The sequence below is a fragment of the Embiotoca jacksoni genome, unplaced genomic scaffold (genome assembly GCF_022577435.1).
Source record: "Embiotoca jacksoni isolate LCO1_2020_lvr unplaced genomic scaffold, fEmbJac1.0.p SCAF_22, whole genome shotgun sequence".
NCBI classification, from domain to species: Eukaryota; Metazoa; Chordata; class Actinopteri; family Embiotocidae; genus Embiotoca; species Embiotoca jacksoni.
In genome coordinates, this window is record NW_027185363.1 from 273,496 (window position 1) to 295,222 (window position 21,727).

Below are 21,727 nucleotides of genomic sequence, written 5' to 3' on the forward strand. Positions count from 1 at the left end.
GCACGCATGAGAAAAGTGAAGTATGCTGGGAAAGGTGGAGTTGTTTGGGTCAGATGTTTGATCACTGCCTAGATACATTTTCTAATATTAGAACATTTCCTTGATTTGCCCGGCTTCTCTGGTGACTGGGGAGCACATGGCCAAAGCGGCAGCCAATCAGAGCGCGGGATTATCTTTCCCTCTCTCTAGCAACAGTGAGTTACTTGCTGCCTATTCATTAATTATTTTCCTGTGGTCTCCCTCAGCCGTTTGGACTCTGCTGATAGCAAAGTGCTCCGTCTCTCAGTCTCACTCTGTGTGTTTTTTTCACGGCTTTCTGTCGCTCTCTGCGCAGACTGAATACAAAGTCTTAAAAGAGGAATGGATCTTCTGATGCTGAGTTTGCCAGCTGCTGCTGCTGCTGCTGTGCTGAACTGTGAGCTACTACAACACTGTCAGACCAGGACTGTAACGGAGAAGACTCCTTTATCACCTCGTACGACTTTTTTCTACTCTGGAACTAAATAGTGGACGAGGACGACAGAATGAGAGCGCTCTCTGCGTGCTGCGTTTACCTCGTTTTCATCTTGTTTTTGCCTTTTTTTTTTTACTGCAGCGGCGCTCTGACTGTAAACAAATAAAACACGGCAACTGGGAATACCGCTGGACTTTTTCGCTGGCTGAGGATGGCGGGAGGGAGGGATGGAGGGAGGAGGGAGGAGGGGGTCAGTTGGAGGCAGGACTCTGTATGTGTTTGGGGGGGTGGAGAGCAGGTGGAGAGAGGAGGGAGGGGAGTTTCGGGTTGGGGAATGGGGGGGTGGTGGGGGGTGGGTGGTAATGGTGGTGTGAGGATTGCAGGCTGTGGTTGGGTATGCCAGTGCCACGTGTCTAGCCTGGCACCTCTTGCTTCTCCACTCGAAGGATGTTGGACGGAGAGTCTGGCTGAGCCTGTCCGGCTTCTCTCTGAACCAAAAGTGGGGTGAGTTTTGCACTCTGCAGCATCCCGTTATCACAGTAACTCTTAAACCGTTTAAAAAAAAAAAAGAGAGAGATTACATTCTTATTTACGAAGGTTTGCAGTGAATGTGCGTTCGTTTTCGGCTTGTCGGGGGGGGGGGGTAATCTAGACTAAGGTTCAAAAGCATGCTACTTTGGTATTCAAAGATGCTAATTGGAGGTTTACATTTATATTTTATGCTTTCACCTAAATATATTCAAGCGTCTGCAATGCATCGCTTAAAACATTGTCCATTTATGAACCTTTAAATGATGGCACAACATCGGGCCTCGCAAAACCAGGCCTATGGTTATTTGGATTTGCACGTTTTGGGAAATTGCTCCAAATATCTTCCTACTGACATACCAGAATAAAACTTCCATCCACCTCTCTGCCTCTTTCACCTTCCCTCTCTACCTTCTTCTTTTCTTCACTGACATCCTGTCCAGAGAGGTTAGGAGGACCGTTGTCCTTGGTTGGTCCACAGACCACAGATGTCGTACTTAATCTGGAAAACATAATCTCCCTCTTCCTCGTTCTCATCTCTCAGCATAGTTGCCATTTTAAATTCCAATTTAGCAGCATTTTGAATTTTTTTGCCCCGTTTCACTTTGAGAAGGCCCAAAAGATGCATGATTTTGTATTTTTCTGCAGATATTACAACCTAGCGTTTTTCAACCCCACAAATCTGGATTATTTTAAATTACGTAAATGATGCATTTAATTAATTGTATTTAATAAAACCTACCAGCCTGATGAAATGTAGCCTTTTGAAACTGTTTAGTCGATGTTATACGGTGCAAATTGTGCAGTTGTGTTCGGCATTTTATCAGGCCCTGCAATTATCTTTATCAGAAAATATTCGTTCCATGTCCATGGTTTGACCTTTTTGCTGTATATAGATGCTATGATATGTGTGACTGGAAGGATTATGGTCTTTATTTGTTTCTAAATGGTGGTTTATGATATTGTGCCCGTCTCTGGTTGCTCAGTTGACTCTCCACTCTGTATTGTCATCTGGAACTGTGTGATTTAGCTATTTTGACAGAGTGAAGTCAGAAATATTTCTGAGGCAACACAGCCTCTTTTTTCCTCCTACGGCAAAGGGAACTGTTGCAAAGGGTCCTGCATGTTTCCCGAAAATTCGGGTTGCCCTACAGCCGAGGTGCAGCTCTCCCTGCAGAAACCCTTTCTTCGCATGCTGTTTAATCGCACATGCTGTTGTGCGAGTTGAAGGGATGTTTTTTTTGTTTGTTTTTTTTTTGACAGTGAAACTTCTCGTTCCTGTGGAAACTGTGATGCGTCAGTTCAGGCTGTGAGTGTGTGAATGTGGAGTGGAGGGAATGGAGGCTCCTGTCCAGGGACCCAGTCTGCTGTTGGTTATGACGCAGCAGCATCATCCGATCTCTCTGTCTTAACCAAAGACTGCACAAATACATGGAGCTGTCGCAGTTCGCCATTTTCATGCACCGCTTTAAGCTTCGTTTCACATAGATCTGTGCCGCTTTACTTGCGTCTATTTATCGAAAATAATGGACTTTTACTGACGAGTAATTCTTGTTTTCTTTCCAACAGTTTTATTTTTTATTTTTTTTATTATTATTACATTATAATTTCTTGTTTTTTGTGGGTTTTATGTCGTGCAGGTTGGTCAATAATTCCTGCCCGGAACATGTGGGAGACGTGAGAGAGCCGGAGAGGATTATAGACCTGCTCACTTTGCCACTCGCCCTCCAATCAGACCACTTGATTTGATCGTGGCTAGCGGACGACGCCGGGCCCTCGACTGGCCAAATCTTTTACCAGACGGCTCCAGTAGCACCCAGCCAGCAGGTTTTTGCTGCTTGAAAGAGCATGTTGCCAACGCTCTCCCTCTGCTCCATCATCTGGCTCAACCGGGGTATCAAGCTGAGGAAAGTGCACCAGTCCACCAACACCGGTCAGGTCTGAAACCGCTGCTGCCGACGCAGTCACAACAGCGGCAAAACGTGACCTTATCAACTTTTAAAAATGCTTCTAAGCTTCGGGTGACTTCCCCTCCTCCCCTCATCCCCCCGACCCTCTAAAGCCACTGTACCAACACCAGACTTCAGTGACTCAACAACCGTTTTGGTTTCTGAGAAGGATTTCTGTATACCCGAACCCTGTTGTTACAGCGGGGCTGCAACAGCTCATTCTCTATTCAGTGGCCATTTTAATTTCTGCCTCTGTAACAAAATGGCGACGGAAGGTTTCCAGTACCGTGCTCTCTACACATTTACCAAGGACCAGGAAGAGGACTTGGATCTGCAGCCCGGAGACCTCCTGACGGTCAGCAAGGCCTCTCTGGTGTCCATGGAGAACTACCAGGAGGGCTGTGTGGAGCGGCCCGAGCGGCTGGGCTGGCTCCTCGGTTACAACGAACGCACCAAGCAGAGAGGCGACTTCCCAGGGACGTATGTAGAGTATGTGGGCTGCGTCAAGATGTCGCTCCCGTCGAGTCATCCGAGGTCCCAGCGCCCCCTCCCTGCTGCTCCCAGACTGGAGTCATCTCAAGGTAGGGTCCACTTCATTCACATATCTTTCTTTAACATGTTTTTTTTTTAGTTTTTTTTTTTAGCAGTGCATTAGTACGGTAGCGCCATCATATTTGTAAAGTGTTGTAGAGGTTAATGATTTGCACGTAGCACATCACTGTTGCAAATTTAAAGGTGTTCTTGCACTTTATACCTTTTTAAGTTGCAATATTAGTTTTCACAATATCATATAAATAAGGTTTGACTTAAATTTGACTGATGAGAGCGCAACAGTTTATTTATAATGGTCAATTTTGTTTTTACATTGTGAATCATCATTGTGTCTGTAAATGTTATTGTGGCTGACACTTTTCATAAGATCTACACATCTTTTTTATTTTTCATTATGATTAAGATTTGTACATACTGACATTCAATTTTATTTTGTTAGTAAGCCCGAGTTGTGCAGAAAATATCTATTCACAAAGTAGTGAGATGATTGAACCTTGATTGAATATTTATGAATTTATTTTATTTTTTTTCCAATCAAAATGCATTTCTTTTTTTTAATTTCTTTTTATTTTCTCGTCCAGTTTTATGTACATGACCCGACCACAGACTAGTGCAAAAACACAAATTTCTGTGTGGCCCGGTGTTATCTGTGGTTAGTCGATGTGGTTGTTGTTTTGCCGTCAACCACGTTGGGAGTTAGTTTTGCTAAGGCTCTCAGTTTTTGCAGTGACCTTGAGTTGACCCTTTAATCTTTACTTAAAACAGATCATAAGCCTCACCTGTTTGGAAGCACGGCCAACCAAACTGTGCCGAATAATAAAGGGCTAATCCATCTTCTTGACGGACTCTCCCAGACTCTACAGGTCTGGCACTGATTCTGTCTGTCAGTGTGGCCCCTTCACGTTCAACATGAACATGTCTTTGGCGTACATCTAGCCTTATCTGCGCAAAAATGCCTCCTTTTGCTGTGACGTGCCGTGGAGCCCTAGTCGGGCATGGCTGAAGGATCGCACCGGCTGGAGTGCTGCTTTCAACTGGCAATGCTGTGGGGGTTCGAGATATCGGGAGCGTTCATGACGCTCGAAACAAAAATTTGTTCCCTGGCATTTTGAGAAGGACTGATCTTTTTAAGTGGTTGTTCGTATTTTGTGCAAATTAAAAGTTATTAAACGGTTTAATGTCATTTTTGGGATCTGAGGTTACTGCTCTGTTCTGTCAAACTCCTCTTCACTCCCATGACTTTCATTAAAATACTGATATTTATTCATAATGGTAAGAATCTGCTTTCAGCTGTAACAGCGTCCAACTCAAACTTACACTTGGCATGGACTGGTCCACCTTCGCAAGCGCAGCTTCAAGTAAGACTTTGATTTGTTTCAAAAGTTCCTCCACACTCACAAGATTTCCATCATTTTCTCCTCATTTGCACTCCCTTGCTTTTGGCTTGAGCTGGTTAATTTATTGCTTCCTTGCATGGGATGCCAGAGAAAAAGGTGCATAGAGCCAAAATAGATAAATAAAAGTTTTTATATCACTCTCCACATAAAACCAAACATTCCTCTCCTGTAAAAAGCCTTATTCTCTGTCATTCCCTTTTGCTTTTTTATGACAGATGGGCTAAGTACCACTCTGAGCACGTAGGCTGTGAACTCTGAATTACCTCTGCTTTAGCCAATTGGCTATTCATTGTGTCCAACAAAATACACTGGGCCTCTTTCAAATTCATTAGCTGGACTTGATTTCTCTGAATTTTTCTCCTGAAAAGTCCTTAAAAAAGAGAATATCATGGCAGCAGCACAATTGTCTGGACAATTCTTATCAGATCTTTTTTTTTTTTTTTTTTTCCCATGCAAATAATTAAAACTTGAGTGTGAAGGAGGTGGGTATAGTGAAAAAGCACGGGCCTTTCTCCAGCAGAGGCAGGTGAGGAGGACAACGGTATCCTTGTGGTTTGACGGACAGTGAGACAAACCAGTTGGGCAGCAGGCGTTTGTGTCTGTGATGTGGAGAGACAGGGCCAGGAGAGCCGAGAGAAACCCTGAGAGGAGGGAGAGGGGAGGTGCTGGTGAGAGGGAGGCAGGGCAGTGGCTGAAGGAACGATATCTTGGCGTAGCTCCAAAAGTGCATTGTGGATTAGAAATGGTCTTGTCCAAACTAATATCATCTTCATATCCCGGCAGGAACGAGGGCCCTGGTGGTTGTGTGAGTAGAGCCGTTGTTGCTGTGGCCTGTTTTACTGTTTGCAGAGATTGTAACATTTGGCATCAAGGGCCTGGTGGATAGGACGGTTCACCAGGTTACAGGTTTAATCCCAGCATGCATCTTTAAAACATGTTGCTAGACGTTTAAGAAAACTGACGGCAGTTTAGCTTGAATTCATTTAAACGAATTTATTAAAACATGACTTTCTCAGCTGTTTATTTACTTTCATAGGAAAGCTGGTGCAAGTGAAAATTGCCCTAATCTGACCCACCTTTACATGCAGCTGGCCAGTTATTAAATGTTCTTCCAGGACAATCAATCAATCAGTCATACTTGAAAAATAATTTCAGCCTTTAAAATCTGAAATATCTTTTGTGTATATCTATTTATTTTTTTGTGTGTTTGTTGTTTTGTGTATATATATATTTTTTTTTAAATAGGGCTACAATTAATATTTAATCTTTCTCATGCAAATGCTTGTAAAACTCGTTAAAACCAAGTGTAACATTTTTCATAAAAATCACGTTTCTTTTATTAGAAGTTTTTCTGAAACCAGGTTTCTCGTTTGCATTTAAGAAAGAATAAGGACTGCAATAGAGCTGTTCTACTGATATGTGCCTACAAATGTTTAGTCTATTTAATTGTTGTGTTTATAGAAATGAAATGGAAAAAGAGATTCTGCATCAAAGTAATTCAGAATGATATTTTCCACTTGGCTCTCTGGTACGTGGTGCATGTAACGTCAGTACAACTTGGAGTAATAGATTTAAGTACACTTTTCGAGAAAAGTTTTTGCTAAAAATCTGTTTGAGTCTGCAGATATGAATGCAAAACATTTTCTCAAGTTGCAGCAGAATTAAGGCTGGAAACCCAAAGAGAGTTGTTGTTTTTTTTCCCCCCTCTTTCCCTCCTTTCTCTCTCTCCTCTCCCCGGCCTCACTTTAACTGCCTGCTGAAGTGAACCATGGCTTGGCATTTTTACAAACTCCTCCCTTCGTCCTCCTTCTCGCCCATTCTCCCTCCCTTTCTGCAGCCTCTCTCCCTGATTCACATACACGTCTGATACTGTCTCTGGGCAGCTATAAACTATGTTAGCGAAGCCAGTTCTCAGAAAGGAGAGGCCTCCGCTCACTCTCCCTGTGCCTTACCAGGAAAACACTTTCAAAGAACCCATGGAGAAGGGTGGGAGGGGGCTGAGACAGTAGAGAAAGAGAATGGGAAAGTTATGGAGAGGCTGCAGAGGGAGGGAGACAAGGGCTACAGTGTAAGCCAAGGCCACCCTATCCAACTGCAGATATAGGAACCAGCTGTATTTGCTTTCTCTGCTGACTCTTGTAGTAGTCTCCTGGTGTTTAGTAAATTTAGTATGTTACAGTTTGCAGAGCTATAGACAATTGTATTTTCCGGAGAATTTCTTTGGTGCCAGAGCAGTAAATGGGAACTCATTTAGGTATGAAATTGTGTTCCTGAAAGATTGATGGCTTTAGCAAACCAGAAAGTTGCTAACTATAGCAGGAGTGAAATAATATCTTCATCCATCCCTGCTTGTCCCTGCTTTACAGAATCATCTCACAAAACTATCCACTATAAGAAGTTTTTTACTGCTAATATTGATATTAATAGAAATGAAAATGGAATCAAATGTTGATTCATGTATTTAAGACTAGGGCAGGGCCATAGACTGTATATAATAGACTGTATATATGGACGTAGCTTCCGGGTCTGACAAATGAGGCCAATGCAGAAGTGCCTTAAACTGCAATACGAACAAAGGCCGCAAGAGGTTGGCTCCAAAACGCCTCCGGCTCCATAATATTCAGCTTCTCTCATAAAATACAAAGTCAATCTATCTTTCCACAAGTTATTTCGACGTTGCCGGCTAAAGTCGCTCGTTAATGTTACATTTTTGTTTATTACAATATTACATATTTTTGAAAAATAATCCCATCTTTAAGAAGAAAATACGACTCAAATATACATGTTTTTGGGGGTGTGTCTGTTTGATTGACATGCCTGTGGTGCAGTCATGTTTCTGCTACCCTACATACTCTTCTTCTGCTCAACAGGCCTGTCGTTGCACAAAGTGGGTATAAATGTTTGGAAAGTTACAGAAGAAATTGTTCCCCTCTGACATCGGAAAGGTGTGGAAGGCCGATATCTTTATGACCCTAATTTGATCCCATACACGCAATGTTTTGCTGCTATGCAAAAAGTTATAGATGACAGCCCACTGAAAAAAAAAACCATCAAAACATGAATGTGACCATTTTCTGTTCAGCTACCTGCAAGCAACCAAACTTTGGTTTGTGCTTCTATTGACATTAGAACTTGTAATTATAATTTCTTACTGTTGACATTGCTCATGTGACCACGTTTAATATCTCTAGTCAGTTGCCTGAAACATGTCTCATTATGTTTCTTCTCAGCGGTGCCCGCAGGACTGTAAAACCAGATCGAGCGCTGTGCGGAGTTCACCGTAGTTTGACACAGTTGCAGGGTCTCGCTCGCACACATGTAGCTTTGAAGTGTGTTGTGACAGAGGAATGGACGGTGTGCTCGGTCATGATGCATTGCCTGTCTACATAGCTGGGATGCAGCGAAGACATGTAGCAGTGAAACCTGACCAGCAACATACACAGTGTTACACACCAGCCGTGAGCCCGACACCAACTGGCCTTGTCACCACGGAGTCATTGGCATGCTTTGAAATGTTTGGCAGAACTCGGCCTCATTTGTTGATCGATAAAATTAATTTTCTAGTTAGCCGTAAATATTTAAGTGCATCTGAAGGACCTAGAGAACATCTTGAGTTACATCTGGTGAAATATTGAAGAAGAATGGAAGAACATTTTAGTGGAAATGGAAATATTTAAGTTGAACTTAAATACACAAAGGGGAGTGTTTATTTGGGAGTCGGGCCTTTACTGACGTTGGCACACTCGGGTTTAGAGTTTGTGTTTGTACAGATGATAAACCAATAATTCTACACTGCTGTGGGATGATAAATTACACTAAAGCAGAAAAGCTGCTGTCAAAATTCATTTTTCTTCTACTTGTTATTGTGAAAGTTTATTTTTGACTTTGGAAATAGCAGTTTGGCATTGTAATTGTATCTCACGATTCATTTACTCCATCAAAGACCATGAGAGGGAGTTGAAAGCACTTAATCAAACTTTTTTTTACTATTGTAAAACATGAATAAAAACATGAAAACCATTAAATTAGTTTGTCTGAGGCCTGTGAAAAGTCAAACTTAATGTTGAACCTAATATTTTATATCTGTATTTTATTCATATTTTCAGAAGCACACTTGATCATGATCACGTTGGTTACAGTAGAATATTTTTTAATGTTTAGTCAAAAAAGGATGACCTCTTACATTTGTAGATTATAATTTGTTGTAGTGGTACTTGAACGCCACGCCCTGCATTCGAGTGCCGTTCAATGAGACGTTCACATGAAATCAGCACAAAGGCTTCGAGTGTTGGAGGTGAAGTGAGGAAATTCCAGAGGTTTAATTTGGCCAGTGAAATCCTGTTTATGAATTCGTGCTGTATCTCTGCACTTGGAGAAGATTCAGTCTCCGACACAGGCCAATGAGAGGGAGAATGCAGCAGAGCCAGCTACATGTTACATAAGCACATTGATGGAGAAGATACAGAGCAAATATTTTTGCTCGCATAGCTCTGCTTCATTCAGTCTACTTTTGCTTGTCTGCTGCTTGCATTGGACTGAGCGAGAGCGTCAGTGCACATCTACACATAAAGGATTTTCAACATTCATCTGACCTTCACATACATCCTGTGCAATCTATACACATTCAGAGCTTCATAATAGTTTTTCTGTAAAAACAATCCACTCATTAACTAGTCTTGTGTCAAGTCAGATGTCTTTCTCCCAGAATGCACTGTTCTGTCACCAGTGACTCTAATAGACTAACGAGTTGCTGTTATGTTGTTTATGTCTTTTGTTTATATCTCTGTTTATGTATTTTTTTCCCCGTACTTTTTCAAAACCTGGAGAAGACTTCAGGGCTGCAGCTGCCTTTGCAGGAAAGAAAAAAAAAAATAAATAGACTCCTTCACATAAAAGTCAAGTTTCAGTTCTTTCCTCTCCCCTCCCAATCATTTGGAATACATTCATTTGTGATTTTATAGCCTGTATTTTAATTTATTTCCCTGTTTTATTGCCTTGCGGTCACCTCAGCTCGGGTATGGAAATGGCAGAATATACAAATTCAATTGGTAAAGTTTATGCAATTTTTCACAGGCTTACCTAAAGGCATTTTATGATGCATGAAGAGTCAATTACAAACAACAACAAAAAACTAATCTGTATCTGAATTTACCAGACTCAGACCTCCAGTGGAATTGTGAGTTATAACTCTAGTCTGTCGGGAGCAACGGCAAACACTTCTTACGCTGCCACAAACCCACATTTGTTTCAATTAGACATCATGGCAACATGTGGATCAGAGGTGCTGCAGCAAAATACTTTTTGAGTCTAGCTCGAATTCTACATCACAATTGCTGCGTTTCAAATGGTGTACTTCCCATAGTACACTAACTAAATAGTGCTTATACATGTTAGGACTCTTACCCGTGTAGTACTGGAATTTTGACAGGGTAGTGTTATCTCAAACTGCACACTGCCGTTTTGCACTGACCGGAAATAACGTCAGCATGTGAACACATTACCCGCCAACGTATCTGCAGCTTTAATTATTTTAAACCAGATATTAACGTATTTTCGTGGCCTTAGTTCTTCAATCCAGCAACAGTATGTTGGTAAACACTTTTGTGCAATATTCAGAAACGGGTACAGCTTCCTCAAATGCTTTAACGTGGGTGGTTCCGCCCCTTCCTCTGAGCCAGGATGGCAATCGTTTCGAGCATTTCACACTTCTCTTTTGGACCATTTTGTGTGCATCATCCGGTGTACTTGTAGTGGACTGCATGTCTCTGTACTCGACCGTGTGAAAATAGTGAGTGTCAGTACGCAATTGGGAACAGTGCAAAAGTGGTATTCATAAGTCAAGTGAGAGTTGAGCTCACTTTCATGGATATCTCTGTAAATTGAAAGGGTCATTATCACTTTTTAGTATTAAAAATGGACCCATTACTCAAACGGGTCTTTCTGGATTATGTTTTATGTCCTCATGCTCTCACCATTGCAGCCTCCTGCATGAGCTGTTCATGGTCTTAACAGGAGGTCAGGGAGAAAACACAAGAGACCGCTGTTTGCATCCTATTTCTTGCCAACAGTCAATACCAAAACTTGTTTCATTTAATCACGAGCACAATCTGTTCCTTAGAAAATGTAATGGTGTCAGATCGGAAAACAACAACACAAATCCTGGACAGCCAGATCAGAAAACGCTGTCGTGATTTGTGTTTTAATGGTCTTTTAATTTGGGTTTAACATGTATGTAAAACCTGCTTCCCACACCTGAAGAAACAGATACTGTGAGGAGGAGAGGGACGGGCCTGCAGGCCAAAATGGCCAACATGTACAAAGAGAGGCAGAGGTCCTTCTGTGTGCCTGCCAGAAAGCTGGACACACTTCCAGGCAAACCTTCCACATTTAATTTGCAAACATGGAGATCGAGAGAGAGAGAGAGAGAGAGAGAGAGAGAGAGAGAGACAGAGAGACACATGGAGAGAGACAGAGAGAGAGACAGAGAGAGAGAGAGAGAGAGAGAGAGAGAGAGAGAGAGAAGGGCACAAAGAAGGGAAAAAGAAATCAAATAAAAACTTAAATAAAAGAGGCCTGAAGGGGGGTTCAAGAAAAGAGGAGGAATAAGAGAGAAAGTCCACTGAGAGCAAGGATGCAAGAGAGCAAAGGAGAGGGAGAGAGCGAGGCTGAGAGACATCCAGAGAGACTGAGCGGGAGAGAGGGGACGGAATGTGCTGACTCTGAGTTTCTTGTCTGAACTCCCCAAATTAATAATCAGCAGCGGTTTAGCCGAGCTGTGCCAGGAACAGGAGCCTACTGCCAAGCCCTGGCCAGGCCAGGCCAGGCCCTCCCTACTCCCAGTGTTACCCCCCCCCCTCCCCCCCCCCCCCCTCCGCCCTCTCCCTAGCTCCCAGCCCTGTTCTGGGGCCGAATAGGAGGCGCTGCCTGCCTGTCCTGGCCGGGCTGGGCCTGGCACACTGCCACAGGGCATTTGCTTGTTCAGGAGTTTTGATTAAATCCTTTATTGTGCTCCACTCACGCAAAGAGCTAAGGCGAAACACCGAGCGAGCGGGACGGAGTGGAGGGGAGGAGAGAAAGCAAAGCAAGAGGGGAGAAAAGAAAAGGGAAAAAAAGGGAGGGAGGGAAATGGGATCTCTTTTTTCCCCCCCCTCTTGCTTTCTCCTTTCCTCTTTCTCTCCTACTGAAAAGATGTTTGATTTAGTCTACGGGGAGTTGTAAAGTAGATAAAGTTTTTCTCGCCATCCACAGTCTATTTCTTTTTCTTTTGTGGTTCTTTTATTTTCTGTCCTGAATAAAACCTCCTTTCTTTCTTTTGTACACTTACTAAATTGTTCTGGTTTTATTATCATATGCTATACATGCCATCATCCAGACTTGCAGACCACAAGCTGCCCGAGTGACATGAGTCTGTGTTTTATTTAAGTTGAGGAGTTTTATTTGATACCGTGCAAACAAGTAGGTTTAAATGAAGTCCGTTTTTGCAAAATGGTTGTGCTTGTGAATTAGATACTAAACTCAAAATGGACATGTTTTCTGGTGTTCCTCACAGGTGTTATTCATGCTCTCGACATTATACACGCTCTATATCTCCAACTGCTCCTAGTTAACAGTGGGCTTGTCAGTGCAGCGGCGTAACCGAGATTTGTGTTGTTGTTTCAGCTGTTTCTGTGCCGGACCTGAGCGAGCAGTTCACCCCACCAGAGACGGCTCCCCCTGCCCTCGTCAGCTTGATCCAAGCCATAGAGAAGAGAGGTATATCCATGTCACTCGGCCAGTGTATTCATGTGTAGTCGGTCTGGCTGTCTTCATGCAAGAGTCTCCCGCCCCCTCGCTCTTGTGCCTGCATTCACACAAGTGTAGACGTATAGACAGTCACACAGCTGCAGAAATGTCCTCGCAAGGTCACCAGCAGTCACGGCACCTCCCCAGTTCACTAGTGACTTATATCGAGTTTCTACATTGAAGTTTAATGTGTTTTCGGTCAGAGGAGTTGTCACTGGTCTCGCTGAGCGTTCTGCACTGTGGGTTAGATTCACACCATGTTATTAACAAATAGAGCTCAGCGGGACTCCATTCACAGTTTTGCCTTTTTTTTTTTTTTTTTTTTCTGTCTTCATTTCTACTTTCTCTCTTGTTTCTCATTCATAAACTCTTTAATGTACAAAAAGTCAAAACATTTCTACAACATTCAAAAATTTCGCAGACTAGACTTACTTCAAACTTCTTATTGTTATTTAAGATAATCAGTTTATGAAGAAAAACATCAAATAAGAACCCTTGAAAGTTTTGATCGAGCCAAATTATGAATTATCAAAAGAGTTTCTGGTCAATTTTCTGCAGATTGACCAGTTGATTAACTGAGTCATTGTTATAGTTGTACAGCTACATTCAGTCTATGAAATATTTGAATTCTTCCCATGTCTCAAGACTGATATTTATAATGTAGTGGTTTTGTAATTATTACACAATATAATACACATAATGTAATATAATATAAATTTGTACAGGAAAAAATACAAAACCTGTACTGACTTCAGAATGACACTGCTGATTAAACTTTTTTTTTTGCATTTGCGCATTGCATTGAGACAATAGGCACTTCAACAACATACAAATGTAAAAAAAAAATCATCAAAAGGATCGAAAACTAAGCACAACAGTTTTAGGCGCACATGATTTGTCTCTTTTTTTTTTTTAATGTGAACACATAATCAAACCTCGCTTAGCATTTGTATGTAGTTTGTAGTTGAGATAGAGCGTTCATCTTTTCATTACGTTATTTGTCACTAAGGAAATCTGAGATGAGTTATGGAGAGAAGTCTTAAAATATGTCAATGAGATGTAAATTTGACTGTTGCTTGGACTGTGAGAATAATAAGTATACTCACGTTATATGCTACATGCTGCTTGTAGATGCTCTTACCATTACTCTAATTTTACTTACCAAAAAAAAGGCTACCGATGTAAGCGCGATCCCTTAAAAGTATTTTTATCCGTGTACATATTTAAATATTGATCTCTGCCACAGGGGCGGCAGAAGGTCTGTCTCTAAATGTAAATATAATGTCGCAGGAATATTGAGTTACTTGTCAGTGTTGGATGCTTTCACACTCTGACTGCACAGTGTGGTTTTCACAACTACCTGAGAGACTGGCTTGTCTCGAGGAATTGCTTCTGTCTAGACTCAGAATTTCTAAAAGGGTTTTTCATCGCCATAGTGTTTTTTCTTTGGGTTTCTTTTATCAGTAAATTGACTGAACAATCTGCTTGAAGTAACGTGATGATGTAGGGTTTATTTTAGAGTCTTAATTTTCAATTCTCTGTTCTTCGGAGTCTCTAAATAAATTACATATTTTCCACCGAGTAAAGAACAAACAAAAGTGAAGCACGGGAATATTTCTTGGTTTTTGAACATTTGAAGGACCTGCTCCCTCACAACTGATAGATTACCTTCTCTGATGTTGGACGTGAGACTGGAATGAAAACAACATAAGACTGAAATTTGAAATTTTGTCCTCAATTACAGGTTAAATGGACTTGAGCATCACGGTTATGAGGCTTATCCTGGTTTTAAATTTTATTCAGAGAGCCACACAGAGAAATTTGGTTATTCATATTCCCGTATACATCAGAAACTCTAGTATCCTGGTCAATGACTATCACTAATTATTGCATGTTTACTCAAGCACCTGTAATGTTTACAACATAGACAATTCTGAGAATGTAAATCAGACTTGACTGTGGAAATGACACCACTTTGGTTTATAGAGGGTTTAGCGCTATTTAATGTCAACATCCCGTTGAGGATTCAGATTGTTTATCTCATTGAGAATAACAAGATATTAAACATCCCTCACTTAAAGAAAAGGGAAGAGAGGATAAAGACACACAGACGTGACTGATGTCGCCCGGTAGTTTGCACGCTACAGACTTAAATAGGTCAAAATTTCAAGGCTTTTCTCAGCTAAACAGATGATTTTATTTGTTCTTCGATCACTGAAAGACAAAACTCTGCTTCTTCATCACTCTAGAAGTAAGGCGCTCTCGCTGCCGCCATTGTTTGTCTTTACATTGCGTCACTCAGCAGAAGCCATGCCTGTTCAGGTCGTCGACAGCCGTCAGAAACTGGGATCCTCTCGTCTTAAGTCATGCAGCCACAGAGTTGACTGAGCTCCTGGCTGCAGTGTTGTGGTCAAATGTGCATTTAATCTTGTGAAACGTATTATCTATGGGTGAAATAGTGCTGTTGCTACTTCAGCTCACTACTTTGTCTAACCGTGTTCTATTTTTTCTACTCGACGAGATTTTGCTGGACTTTACTCATTTGCTCCTTCTGTCTTTCTCAGGTCTGGACTGCACAACGTTGTATCGGACAGCCAGTTCCTCAGGTTCAGACAGCCCAGTGTACAGCCTCAGCTCTGGTGAGTTCACTTTAGTTAGTTGTTTTTCCATTGTGTAAAGATTAATCTGCATTTGTGTTCATATCACACACTAAATTGGATTCCAGAAAGTTCAGTGTTTTCTTTTTGTCAGCCCGCATGTTATTTTCTTCAGTCATACTATGGTTCATGTTTAATTTCTATATTCCCATCAAGGTAACACCAACATGAGCAGTATTGTATATAGTATGTAGTCTATAATACATCTTTACAGCACACAATTCAGCAGGTCCAGTTCGGTGCCTTTCTCTTTGGTAAATCTCACCGGGTGAGAATTATGGTTTCTATATAATGTATAGTATAATGATCCAGAGGCAAGAAAATGCTGAGTTGTAAGAAGTTTTTTTTTTTTTAATGCTGGTATTGCGTGGCTCCTCCTCGTTATTGGCTTTAAATCATCATTGAGTTCATTCTGAAATATCATCACTGGACAGACGATATGTCTGAATAATTTATTCCTCCACGGGTGTAAAACCACGTTCTCTACGTATTCTTTGGTTTCCTCTGTTCTCCTTCTCACCACAATAACAGCAGCTGTCTCTCATATTGTGCGCATCTGATTAATACGCGCCTTTCAGTCATACTAAAATACACATGCAGTCACTTCTCCTATTTCTACTTTCAGGTTTGTAAATATCATTGTGGGTGCTAAAATGATCTTTTTGCATTTCCCCTCCCAGTATTTTGCACGCTCAACTCAAAACGCCCAATATTACATATGCATTCAGGCAAACATGCAAAAATGACAGCGTGTGTTAAATTGCACATTTGAAAGACGCAATCCTCACTGCACGTCGTTAGTAGATCAGCTTGGACATTTTTTTTGGTGGTGTGGAGTTTACACGTGATTTTACACACGCAAACCTTTAGTAAATCAGGCCCTGAGCGTCAGTCCCATATGACATTCAGATTTTTCAGTGGTCGATTGTTTGTTTTTAACTTTTGTGGAATTTTTCCGTGTATTAATTTGCCCCTAAATGTTTTTGTCTTCGGGTTTTGTCTTTGTGCTCCAGAGGGTGACATGTGTCAGAGGGATGTAGGTTACCTGACTGAGAGTGTCCTGCACTACCTGAGAGACCTCCCATCTCCTGTCATCCCTGCGTCTATCTACCCTCACCTACAAAGTGCTGTCATGAAGCAGCAGGTCCTCCAGCAGTCGACAGGTAGTCAAAGCTCGTGTGGAACTGCTTAAAGCTGCATGACACGAGTTTTACACCAAGAAAAGGATGTCATCTTCTATGCATCTTGTAATGGAATTTTTTTTAGATGATACAAATCAGGCTTTGTACATCACTGCTGGTCATTTCCCAAAACACAACTTTACTTTTTACATTGCTGTGTCCCAGCGGGGTTTCACTTTATTGTATGAAAAGCAACATCAGGACCTGAAACTTGTTTGAAATGGGCAGTTTATGAGAGTGAACGTTTAGCTCTCTACATCATGTCTGAGATTAATTATGTGTCTTAAGAGAAATTCAAGTTGATGCTCCTACATTTTCTAACGTGAACTGAAATTAATGGTGCCTTAAAATTTGGAGGTAAAAAGCAGTTGTGTGCTTTGGAAAGTGATCTACAGCGATGAAGCGCAAATAACTCGCAGATGATAGGCTTTAACATGCAAAACTACTGGTATGGTCCTTTTTAAAAGACTGTATTGTTTTAAATCTCTTAGGTTTCCTGACTGCCTAAGATCTAGCATTAATGAAATCAGTTTTTAAGAATTCTTGAAAGAAGTTGATTTGTGTCTAAACAGGTGAAATAGTCTCACTCGTGGTCGTAGATTTTGCTTGTTTTATGGAAATGTTTTTGAACTTAACAGTGCACTAACTGACTGACAGACTGAGATGGAGACTTTATACAGTGTAGACAAAATGGCAGTGCAGTGTTACAGAACAGCACAAGTCCTAAAATGAGCTGCTGATGTTGTTTTAGTGGATAGAAAAGCACCTTTTAGTGCTTCAATGACTGTAATTTAAGGAAAAGAATTGCACGAGGACTAAACTCAGCCTTGGAGGCTTCTGATCGAGGTCAGTCTCATGTCAGCGTTAAGAGAATAGAGTCAAGTGTCGGGAGAGGATGAGCTCCCTGAGGCATGTTGGAAATCCTTCAGCTGATTCATCTCCTCACGAAGAATAGGGTGATTTCATTTCAGATATATATTAGAGCTATTTACAGAGACATGCGTTGACCCCGTGCATTTTAACCACGTGAAAAATACCAAACAGTGTGATCGACTTCAGGATCAAAGATGCTCAGATTCTCTCTTAAAAGTGTACAAACAACTGTTCAGTTTTTCACAGTGCTTTAACTGTGTCTATACACACTGGATATCATCTTCACAGTTGTTGGGATCTCTCTTCCAGATGGAGCAGTAGCTGGCAGCCATGACAGAGAGGTAAGCCTGGTCCTTGAGAACTCCACCACCGTCCCTCTCCATCACCGTCTCACCCTGCAGTACCTCCTCACACATCTGGCCAAGGTCACCCAGGCTCAGGCCAGCAACGGCCTGGACACACACACACTGGGGAAGATCTTTGGACCGCTGCTGATATGGACAGCTCGCTCTACTCCATGGTAAGCGATTTTTCTTTCTCTTAGACTGAAATAAATATGAATAAAGTTTAAAAGGTGATGAAAAATTGCCATGTTGGATTTGTCATTTTGCTGGGGCACTAGGTAAAATTAAAAGTTTTTTTTTAATCTAGAGTGTTTTGAATGTGTGTCAGTGTCAGCTATTGTAATCTTTATTTGTCGATTGATTGATTTATTGATTGGCAGGTTGACATCAGATGAGGAGTTCCCTGCTTTGGTGGTGGAGAGGCTGCTGATAGAGAGAACTGCGGAGCAAGACCTCACTCCTCCAGGTAAGTTTCATTGTTTTTAAGACTGTTCAGATCTGTGTAAAATGTTTTTTTTATGGTGATCTCTGGGCGCTTTATCTGTGATTGTCTGTTTCCAGTTCTCCCAGCGAAGCCACTCAAGTCAAAAATGACACCATCAGCCATGACAGAGACGAGCAGCCTGCTGAATGATGCTGAGTGGTACTGGGGAGAAATTTCCAGGTAAATAATTAAAACAGATCTGGATGAAATTTATCACAGTCAATTCTGATGTCCATTTATTTGAAGTATTGTATAAAAGTGCAGCCTTAAAGTTAGCGTGGATATGTAGATAGTTTTGCTAAATGGTGGGACTGCTTGAAAGTATACATGAAACACCTCCAGACATATTTGTACCTTCCCGTACCTTCTTAACATTATTGAATTTATGTTCTCATTTTGTTGTGTAAGTAGAACTAATCACTGTTAAGGCCAATTGATGGTTTCTGCATCTGCTGACGAATGTGGTCTTTCAACGTGGACAGCAGACGTTCATGTATTTCCATTTGTACTAAAATGTTAGGGTCTGGGTTCCTAGGGTTAGTCTGCCTTTTCCAACAAATTTAGTTTGTTGCCTTCTCATCCCAAGCACAGTGAGCGGACATAGCACTGGATTTCTGGAGGAAAGCATGCACAAATCAAAGTGAGGGTGGTACTGCCGCCCATTTAAAGGACGCACGCCATTTGTGTGATTTTTAAATGATGAATAATAAGTTGTGGAACAGTGAATTTCCTCACATAGCCTCTCTTCAAAATATAAATTTTGTTACACTGTTGTATGCGCAGTTGGCGCCCTTGCAGTTCACACAGACTGCATTATCGCACATTTTTAGGCTACTTGTGAACATCCACTAAGGGACCCACAAAGTCTTTAGGACGACAACAAAATTACTAAATTTCCCCACTGTGGGATTAATAAAGTCTTTATCTTATCTTACACCACGCAGATAAGTGGACATGGAAATGCTGAATATGCCTTTTGTGTTAATCATGTAAAAATGTTGCTATATTTGCAGAGAGGAGGTGAATGAGAAACTGCGAGACACTCCAGACGGCACCTTTCTGGTCCGAGATGCCTCGAGTAAACTGGAGGGCGAGTACACGCTCACCCTCAGGTAAAGCCACGTGTTGAACACCTGCAATACTGACATACTACAGTACTGCAGATTTACTACAGGAATATATTTGTTTTTTGATATTCAGCTGAAACAAACCAGACCTTTGTTAACAGACAATCAACATTTTAGCTCACGAGTCCCTTTATATCCTGTCATCCTCACTTGGCTCTTGTCTCCCCCTGCAGGAAAGGGGGGAACAACAAGTTGATAAAGATTTACCACAGAGACGGACACTACGGTTTCTCAGAGCCTCTGACCTTCCTGTCTGTTGTGGAGCTCATCAATCACTACCGACACGAGTCCCTGGCCCAGTACAACCCCAAGCTGGACACCAAGCTTCTGTACCCCATCTCCAAATACCAGCAGGTGGGTGATGCTGAAGATCACCATGCATTTGTTGATCGTTGAGTTTTGAAATTCACATCACAAACCCTCTGCAAGCCACCTGGCTTTCTGAAATCATGCGAAAGTTGAATGTTTTTATGACAAACATCTTTTCTTCGCGTGGCTCAGCTGGTGAAGGAGAACAGCATAGAGGAGGTGGGAGAACAGCTGAAGGTCTATCATGAGCAGTACCAGGAGAAGAGCCGCGAGTACGACTCTCTGTACGAGGAATACACACGCACCTCGCAGGTATGACTTCTACACACATACACACACTCTCACACACACATACACACACACACACACACACACTGATCCATAAACACACACACTGATCCATAAACACACACACACACACACACACACACACACACACACACACACACACACACACACACACACACACACACACACAGGGGATGGGCTTCACAGTGTGATGAATCCTTATTTGTATGAGCCTTGTTGACTTATTATACAAAAAAAATATGTACAGTATGTCCTTAACAATAATTTTCCAAAATTGTTGATCCAAAATCATCCAGTTACAGCCAAAACTATTAAAATGTGTTAAAAAGAATATATGAATTCATGAAAAATACCAATTTAAAACAACCGATCACATTATACATGTGTGCAGTAGATAACACCACTTAATCTTTATCAACATTAACAGATAAAGTTATAGATAGAAATACTGATACATGTAGTACAAAGAATAACACATTAAATGACTATGCGTATTAAGATTAAAGATGTGAGTTTTTATGAAGTTTAATTTATATGTACCAGTGTAATGTTGCATAGATGTGGATTAAAGTAGGCAGGAAAAAGGCATGCCATGTGTGATTCAGCAGCTCCAGACTGAATGAAACACAGTAAAACATCAAATGAATGGCGTTTCTCCCTCTTTTCCACAGGAGCTGCAGATGAAGCGCACAGCCATTGAAGCCTTCAATGAGACCATCAAGATCTTTGAAGAGCAGTGTGAGACTCAGGAGCGATACAGCAGAGAGTCCTTGGAGCGATTCCAACGCGAGGGCAACGAAAAGGAAATTCAGAAGTACGTATACGTGCACAGCATTCTAAATAATCCCAAAATAAAACATTAATTTAAAGCAAACAGATGCAGTGGACGAATATCGGGGGGTTTTTTTGGTTGTTTTTTTTTGATTACTTATCCCATAAAACTGAACCAAGCTGCTAATTTGGAGCAGCATCTTGTCATTTGAAAACATTTGTAATCATAATTTGTAATTCTCTCTAATCAGGATCCAGAGCAACTCTGAGCGTTTGAAGTCTCGTGTGAAGGAGATCCATGACAGCAAGTGTAAACTGGAGCAGGACCTGAGACAGCAGGTGTCTGATAACAGAGAGATTGACAAGAAGATGAACAGCCTCAAGCCGGATCTCATGCAGCTCCGCAAGATCAGAGACCAGTACCTGATGTAAGGACAACGAATTCCAGATTCCGTCATTCATTGAAAATACAACTGCTTTATACTTCAGTTAAATATTCATATAAAGCCGTGAACTTTGTCAGCATTAAATCTGTTGTGTTTCTGGCTTTCAGATGGTTGACACAGAAGGGGACAAGGCAGAAGAGGATCAATGAATGGCTGGGCATAAAGAATGATGCTGATGAGTGAGTGTTTAACATCAAGTGACAGTTCATCAAGATGTGCCGTGATGACTGGATGCTGCAGCGGTTGAGCTCAGAGTTTTGTGCGTGACGAGGCGTGTGCTTTAGCGTGTGCTGCATTATTTCTGTGTCTTCAGCTCCTACTCGCTGGAGGAGGATGAGGGCTCACCCCACCATGATGAGTGTACCTGGTATGTGGGTGATATTAAGCGCACCCAGGCCGAGGAAATGCTGAGAGGCAAATGTGACGGAACATTTCTCATCCGTGAGAGCCAATCACAGAAGGGCTCCTACGCCTGTTCTGTAGTGTGAGTTTGTGTTTCTCTTTCAATTTAAAGTTAGAAGATTCATACAAAAAGTCACTTTAGTGATGTGATCTCCCTTTAGT

At 41.6% G+C, this 21,727-nt stretch overlaps 1 protein-coding gene across 3 annotated transcripts in view; it reads left to right on the forward strand.

Moving 5' to 3' along the window:
- Nucleotides 1-21,727, forward strand: part of pik3r2 (phosphoinositide-3-kinase, regulatory subunit 2 (beta)) — a 34,376-nt gene that overhangs the window by 4,804 nt on the left and 7,845 nt on the right. The window contains exons 1-15 of one of the 3 annotated variants that reach the window (XM_069157027.1): nt 831-958; nt 2,623-3,512; nt 12,540-12,632; nt 15,227-15,301; nt 16,333-16,482; nt 17,683-17,893; nt 18,098-18,183; nt 18,279-18,381; nt 19,215-19,313; nt 19,502-19,682; nt 19,830-19,949; nt 20,618-20,760; nt 20,969-21,145; nt 21,271-21,342; nt 21,477-21,647. In XM_069157027.1, the coding sequence (XP_069013128.1) occupies nt 3,194-3,512; nt 12,540-12,632; nt 15,227-15,301; nt 16,333-16,482; nt 17,683-17,893; nt 18,098-18,183; nt 18,279-18,381; nt 19,215-19,313; nt 19,502-19,682; nt 19,830-19,949; nt 20,618-20,760; nt 20,969-21,145; nt 21,271-21,342; nt 21,477-21,647 (2,000 nt within the window). In that variant the 5' untranslated portion in view covers nt 831-958; nt 2,623-3,193. Of the gene's footprint in view, nt 1-830; nt 959-2,622; nt 3,513-12,539; nt 12,633-15,226; nt 15,302-16,332; nt 16,483-17,682; nt 17,894-18,097; nt 18,184-18,278; nt 18,382-19,214; nt 19,314-19,501; nt 19,683-19,829; nt 19,950-20,617; nt 20,761-20,968; nt 21,146-21,270; nt 21,343-21,476; nt 21,648-21,727 lie in introns of those variants that run through there. The other 2 variants (XM_069157026.1, XM_069157028.1) reach the window with 2 other exon arrangements.